Source organism: Sinocyclocheilus grahami, unplaced genomic scaffold, assembly GCF_001515645.1.
Source record: "Sinocyclocheilus grahami isolate Dianchi unplaced genomic scaffold, SAMN03320097.WGS_v1.1 scaffold2558.1, whole genome shotgun sequence".
NCBI classification, from domain to species: domain Eukaryota; kingdom Metazoa; phylum Chordata; class Actinopteri; order Cypriniformes; family Cyprinidae; genus Sinocyclocheilus; species Sinocyclocheilus grahami.
In genome coordinates, this window is record NW_015507737.1 from 1,033 (window position 1) to 8,831 (window position 7,799).

General features: G+C 37.5%; 1 protein-coding gene across 1 annotated transcript; it reads right to left on the reverse strand.

Annotated features, from left to right (window-relative positions):
* Positions 1 to 444: 444 nt before the first annotated feature.
* Positions 445 to 1,731, reverse strand: LOC107575301 (interferon-induced very large GTPase 1-like). The gene has a single exon (XM_016261703.1). It carries the CDS (start codon positions 1,729 to 1,731, stop codon positions 445 to 447), a length of 1,287 nt encoding a protein of 428 aa, XP_016117189.1.
* Positions 1,732 to 7,799: the final 6,068 nt, after the last annotated feature.

Sequence of the window (7,799 nt, forward strand, 5' to 3'; positions counted from 1 at the left end):
CTTTCTGTATTTGTGTCCTTATTTTGTGACCTATACATGGGTTGTTTAACTTGCTACATTTGCTATCCAGTTATCTGTATTTCTATTTCTATTTCTGTTTCTATTTAAATTCTATTAAATTTCTATCATATAATTAACAGTCATTAACTTTATAGATCCTTTGTTTTTGGTTGATCATAAAGATTAAGCAGGCAAATATTAATAAATTGTAATATATCAAACATGAAACATATACATTAATTCATGTTGTTTTGAAGATAAGATCATTTCACACATACTTGTATAAGGAAATGAATCTTGTCTTTAAACCTCCTCTAGTGTATTTTATGAAGTTCTGCTCTTCTGAGGTGTAAATGACTCCAGAGACTTACTGATGAATATCAAAGAAACTCATTTCCAACTGTGGTCTGATAGATGTAAGAGTCTCATTCTTTACCTTTTCCTTTAAAGGTATTTATTCAGACTTTCAATAGCTTCCTGTTTTGAGTATTTTCTCCATTCATCTGGTATCTCAACATAACCCTCAAATTTTTTGTAGTATTTTTCCAGATCTTTCTGGAATCTGCACACAAACCACTTCCAGTAGGGCAGTACAGAGAGATCAGGGGTGATGCTCCAGTCTGCATAAACTCCTCCTGCTCTTCTGTAATCTCTCCAGAGAACTTTATTATCTGAGTCATTGGGATAAAAATATAGATTGCTGCTTGCTACTGCTGATGTGCAGATATGAGTAGACAAGTTCGATGTATATATTCCATTCAGACCAATACTACGATGGAAAGGAACACTGTGATCTCCATCATGGTTTTCTATGGTGTTGGTGCAGATGGCGCCACAGAATGGACACTGAACCCAACAACACTGACAGAAGTGATCAGTCAGAAGCTCATCTGGTCTGTCCTTACAGTCTAACTTTACTGGAAATGTCTCTGTGTTAAATCTACTGCTGATATCAGATATTATAGCAGGAAGTTTGTTTCTCAACACATCTTTTAGGAGGTTGAAATCATCAACATCATCATGTTTGACTCCACTGAGGTCTTTTTCAGAGAAGATCAGCTCATCTGAGAGCTGTTGTGTGAAACTCTTCAACCACAAACCAGCATCTCCTCTGTTGACTTGAACATGTTCAGTGGATACATGTGCTGCTTTCATGATCTTCTGCTGCAGGAGTTTAATGTTCTCCTTCATCTTGGGTAAAACACTGACACTGAACTTATCAGTGATGTACCGACTGACTTCATCTCTGATGAAACTCTTGAAGTGGACTCTGGGATTATGAATGTAGTTCATATATTTGTCAAAATCCTCCTCTTCTGCCAGTGCCTTCAGGATGTGTTTGTCCAGATTTGATCTGTTTCCATTCAGTGATTCACAGTTTGATCTCATTTCATCCGTCAGATCTCTGGCAGTCTTCTTGTAGACACTCTGCTCAATGGGCTCTTTCAGTTTTTGACAGATGAGCTCACCAAAAATGGCAACTGATGTTGCTCCATGACAGTAATTCTGGAAAATACTATAGTACTCTTCTCTCTTCTCAACATATATTGCTTCCTTGAAATGTATGTGTTGGTCGGTGATCATCTTGTTTGATTTCTTACAGATGGAAAGAACCAAATCAATAAAGAATTCCTTCTTGAACTCATATTTCACTTGTCCTTCCTGATGTTCTGTTACTCTCTTCTTGATGTAATATATGAGTTGTTGGATGTCACTGATGTTGTAGCCCATCTTTGAAATGTTAAATGACTGAATCATTTTGTCTGTCTGCTGGTCAACATCTGTGACTAATGATCTTATTTGAGCTTCTTTCTCTAGAGACAGAGTTCGACCATTTCCACAAAATTGTTTAACTCTTATGCAAGCACACATTACAGTCCTGTTAAAACAACATGTTGTGGACTTTTTGAAAACATATGTAGAAAAACTCGACACAGAGAAAATGTCGATGAACTCACTGTCCTTTTTAAAGTGGTCAGCAGGGAGACTGAGGATTTTGATCACATCTCTCATTATGTCAATGTCATTGTTTGGAGGCGTGTCTGAGATAATCTTATCTGCACTCTGCTCCCAAAACCAAATGTGGCCAATTCATTGTCATGATGTCTTGTTGATCTTCCAGCCAGTTCTAGAGCACGAAGACCCTCAGTATCAACAACCAGAATAAAGTCAAAGTTCATCTGTGTTTTCATCTCGTCTGAGATTCTGATCAGCTGCATGAAAGCTCCTCTGGTGCACCTGCCAGCACTGACGGCAAACTGGAGTCCAAACATGGCATTCAGCATGGTGGATTTCCCAGAGCTCTGAATCCCTAACACTGACAGCACAAAGACTCTCTGGTCTCCCAGTTTCTGTTTGAGTTCATCTAGAACAGCAGAGATCCAGATCACAGGAACATGAGCAGCATCTCCATCCATCAGCTCCAGTGGAAATCCAGAGACCATCATCTCTGCTGCAAGACTCGGGAGAGAAGAGAAGTGAATCTGCAGGTCTTTCTTGTTCTCATTAACAGATGAACATGATTCATAGATCTGACCGATCTCCCTTATGATGTGCTCTAAACCAAGGGCTGCAGCTTGAAGATCCTCAGATATTCTCTCAAGTTCTGATTGTTTAACTTTCAGCTCTTCTGGTTCATGTTTCTCTTTCAGTTTTAAAACCGTTGACCATGTTTCATAATATTTGTGATGAAGAACAAACAAGTCAGCAGATGTATATTCATCCAGGAGTATTCCGAGCCATTTAATGAAAAACATTGTATGTCCAGTATCTGAGGTAATTTCTTTAATGAAGAACTTTATAAACTCACTGATATCAGTTTTATGTTGCATTTCACGGATATTCTTCATCTCTTTTTGTTTTCTGCTTATGTCCATTTCTAGCTCATTTCCTAGAGCTTGATGTAGTTCTTTGTTCTTCTGACTCCACTGATGCCACAGTTTCCCCTGATGAGGCAGAAACGATTCTTTGATTTCTCTCAGATCTTTCTTCTCCAGTAAACTCATCATCTGCTGTGCTGCTTCTCTTCCTCTCCTGCAATCATCATCATCTTCCTCATCTACTCTGATGTCTGAGTGTTTCGACACGTCTTCAAGTCTGAAAGTGAAAGATGATTCTGAGAGACAATCTTTTATAGCTCTTCTGAGTTCACCAGATACTTCTGACTGATTTCTGTCTTTCAGACCAATCTTATATTTTTTCTTCAACAAAGTTACAGCAGATTTATCCTCAGTAAAAAGACAAATGAGTGGCTTTGAGCCCTTATAGAGTTCTTCAAGTTTTGTCATGCTTCTGTCATTCTTCTGAAGTTGTGGTAGAAGGACAACATTGACTGAGGCCATTTCAGTGAGGATCTGCAGCTGTTTCTCATGGTCTCCTGCATCACCGTGTAGATTACAGAACGCAACACACTCAGTGAATTTATCATCATATGATCCAGATGGGCAGAACCAGGCACTCTCCACCACTCCATCCATCAGGACTCTGGTTCTGCTGCTGCCTGGACAGTTCCTGTGGAAGAACGTGTTGTGTTTCTCATTGATCAGACTGTTCATCAGCTGAGACTTGGATGAAGACACAGAGCCAAACCTGAAGAAAAACACCATTGGAGTTTCTGCCTTGTAGATTGGCTCGGTTTGACTGATGGCTTCATTGTTGGTGTTTCTCATCTTCCAGCTCTTGTTGATTTGTCTGAATGTCCAGAGAGGAAACTCAATCTGTTGTGTGAATGGATCAGGAACAAGCAGAGGCAGAGCGTACTGACACTGGGACAGTTTAGTGACCATCAGCTGCTTCAGGAAACCATCAGCACAATGAAAAACGGCCATCTGAACATCCATCGGGTGGATTTTCTCAGATTGGCCTGTTTCTTCATTAAACACTGACCCTAAATTGAAAAATAAATCATCAGAATCAGCCCCTTGTTTAAATGAATCATAGCTGGCTTGATCATTGTGAACTTCCTCATTATTCTCCTTAGTTTTGAGGTATCTTGCTCTGTAGTTCATCATCAGTAGTTTTTGTATAAAAGTCTGAATCAGCTCTTCTTCAGCACAATACTCATGGGACTGTAATGAATGTGCTAACTGAAGAACATCTGCAGCTGTCAGTTTATTGTGATGTCTGCCTTTAAGATGAAGTCTGTGAAATAGATTAATTTTTTTATTCAACACTTCCTGTTGTAGGTGTTGATCTGTACTGACTTCTGATGTTCCATAATGCTTGTTCTCTGCCTGTTGAAGAAATAAACATTTCTTATACTTTGATCATTTTGTTTTGGTTTTAATCAATTAAATAGTAATACAATTTTACATTTTACAGTTCATAGCATTTAGTGGATTTCTCTTAAATCTCCCCATCACACTGACTGATGCTGTTCTGTGAGTAAACAAATATATTGTGGATGCTTGTGGATCGCTAGATTCATTTATGGTTTGTGAGTGTCTGTTCAACCCATTTGTGTGTTATCAGCCTTAGGGGCATGTGATGTGATCAAAATCTTATTTTATTATGAAAAGCAATAGGACAAATACAAAAAATTCAGATCATTTCGTATTTACAATGTAATCCACACATTCATACCAAACCGACTGCATTAGTGTGGTAAAGTTAGTTTTAGTTTTGTGAATTGGTTGTGTACTCAACTTTAAAAACATAGGAAAATGTGCTTTTGTGGTTATCCTTTTAGACTTAACTGTTTATTTACATTTACATCACATTTATTTATTTAGCAGACGCTTTTATCCAAAGTGACTTACAAATGAGAAGAAACATAGAAGCCATAAGACCAAAGAGAACGTGCTTGAAAGTGCTATGACAAGTCCCTTTAGCCAGTTCTTGAAAATGTCCAGTTTGGCATGTCAAGTTTGGCAAGCTCGTCGTAAAATTCATTAGTTAGTTATTCAAGAATGGTTGGGTCTATCAAAAAGCTTTTGATAACTTTTTGTTAGGACCATCTGTATCAATTTAGGTGAAAACCGTCTAGGATGAGTTCGAAAAAGTAGTAAGAAGTAGTTAAAGTAAGTTTTTTTTAAATAATGTCAAATATTTAACAAAAAATACTTTGACTGACAGCAGTGGTTCTAGAGGCAAAGTTGTTCAGAATGAGGAAATCTAACAAATTATATGAATATTGTGTTTGTATGTGTGAAACACTGTGTGTGTCATAAAACCGGAGAGCGCCACCTAGTGGCTGATTTCTTTCAAATTTCTCACAGACCTCTAGAGTCATGAGTCAAACCGGCCATTTGAGGCCCTTCACATCTCTATTCAAGCCTCATTCACATGAATCAATCTCGATTATTTTCACACAATCTAGGAAAGTGTTATAAATTTAATTATATATGCAGACATAGGAGTAATTTTAAATGGCTAATTAGAAATTATAAAGGTAGAAATCGCACACGCCCCCTCAGATTTCAGAAGTCCCTTTAAAGAGCAGGTCATATGGTTTTTTAAAGTGTCCTAATATTGTGTTGGAGTTCCCTACAACAGGTTTAAATGCATCTAAGGTCAGAAAACCTTAAATATACATTTATACATGTAATTTGTCCATGATTTCAAAACCATTCGTTCGAAGCAGTTCTGAGCGTAAGGTCTGTAAACCCCTCCCTTCCATAAGCCTACTCTGCTCTGATTGGTCAGCTGTTGTGATTGGCACAGAGAGGAAGGAGTACTTGAGCAATTTAACGAGCGCTACCATCTGTGTTGTCAAGTCCGCGGTTGTTTTTGATGTTGCGGGTTGAAGTGACCCCAATAACGTCATATTTAGCCCCTGGAATGCAAATTTACCAGGGGAACCCCAACAAAAAGTGTGTATTGTATACCCCGGAGCTTGAATTTTAATGGGGGACCCCCCTTGAAATGCGATTGGGCTAGTTTTGAGTAGCAATTGGGTGGGTTTTGTTGTGACAACCTGGCAACCCTAGCATGCACCTTTACATAAAACAATAGTGCTCCAATCCGTTCTTAAAATAATGACATAAAAACGTTTTGTTTAACACTAATGCAAGCGAATTTTGCCCACAGCTAAAGTTTAGCTGCTAACTGCAAACAGTTAACAAAACAAAAATGGTGGCTGTGCCGAGTGCTGTACTGTGGTATCGTTGAACACAGCGTTTTTTTTGACATGATGTAAACACACTAACTAGCACAAGTGTTTGTGGGCAGGTCAGAGTGTTCGTATTTTGCGGGCAGGCAGGGATTATGCAAATGTGTTACCCAGTGATGTAGATCGGTAACAGGCAGAAGATTAAAAAATATAATGACTTGTTAAGGCGATTTTGAGTCGACTCTTTCTTTTGAGAGACAATATCTTTATTTATCATGCACTTTTTTGATTAACAACTTTGCAGACTGTTTACATTGAAGGATAGCTATGTTACAAACTGCAAAAGAGATATTTTTCGAAAACCCATATGACCTGCTCTTTAAGACAAGTTATTTCGCTTGGCGGCCATCTTTAAAACGCCTCTCGGGCATACAAGTGCAGCTCCTCTCTCTTTGAATGGGGAAATTTCTAATTCTCCAAAACTGTTCGCCAAGCTTACGATTAAATTTCATATTTGAAATCACCAATGAAATCTGACAACAACTGTCTCCTAAATATTGTTTCTTATGCTCCAATAGCATTTTAAAAAAGCTTATTTTTTATGGCTAGAACATTTACCACTACCTATTATGGTAGTATTCTGAGTGCCAATGAACGGACTTTTGCCACTGCAGTCTAACGCACCTTTATAATTTTATTCAGTGTTCTAAAGCCTTGTGTGCATTTTTACAATAGATGCCTTAGTTGGCGAGTGCTTGGTGCTTGTGTGAGGGGATTAAAAGGCCAAGTAAGCGCACACGAGGTAATCTGTCTCATGTGTGGCACATTTCGTTGAATGACTGCAGTGAATAAAGGGTTGCCACCTGTCCCAAAAAATACGGGATCGTTCTATATTTAAAATCATGCGTCCCCTATCATTTTTGTATTAATTTACTAAAATTAGGACTACATTGTTCTGTAATTATCTGTCCCACTTTTATCTAAATAATCTAACACTTTTTAAAATATTATTATTTTTTTATTAATTGTATATGAGTGATAGTATTATTTATTATGTATACATAAGATTAATATAATGATGTAATAATAAATAACATTAATTTATTATAGTCTATTAATTATTGTTATTGTCTATTAATTATAGTCTATTTTACATAAACTCGCACATAGTTGAATAAACAAATAAGTATTTTGCAGTGAGTTTTAGAAAACTAATAGTTATTTAGTTAACTCATATTTAACTCATAATTAATTAACTAAATCAATTTCACAAGTAGTAGTAGTTGAGAAGCTCATTTTCATGTGGCATAATTTTAGGGTCTAGCCCTATTCGGGCATGACTAGTTTTGCAGGGGGTCATTAGATAAATTTGTGTTTCACAGCAATGCACTTTGCGATTTTAATCCCGTCAGAATCTGCCACATCTGTGTTTTTCTCACACAACCTCTGTAAATATTCCAGAGCAAATAACCTACTGTTTTTCGGCAAACTCAGTGATCCTCTGAGAAAACTAATCCCGGCCAAATGCGAATGTCTGTGATTGCGACAATATTTTTTCACAACGCGTTTCCTTGTGTGTTTTGGCCAACATGAACTACCATAGACACTCTTAATAGATCGCGTGCCTCCCGGCAAAGAAATAAAAAATAAAATCAAGATCACGTAAATTGTTAATGTTACACCCTGATAAAGGGAGAACATAGACATTAATACAGTGGGGGAAAAAAGTATTTAGTCAGCCACCAATTGT

Bases quoted from the DNA above. Each gene is read 5' to 3' on its own strand.
- LOC107575301 (XM_016261703.1), bottom strand. From the start codon at position 1,731: ATGGGCTACAACATCAGTGACATCCAACAACTCATATATTACATCAAG.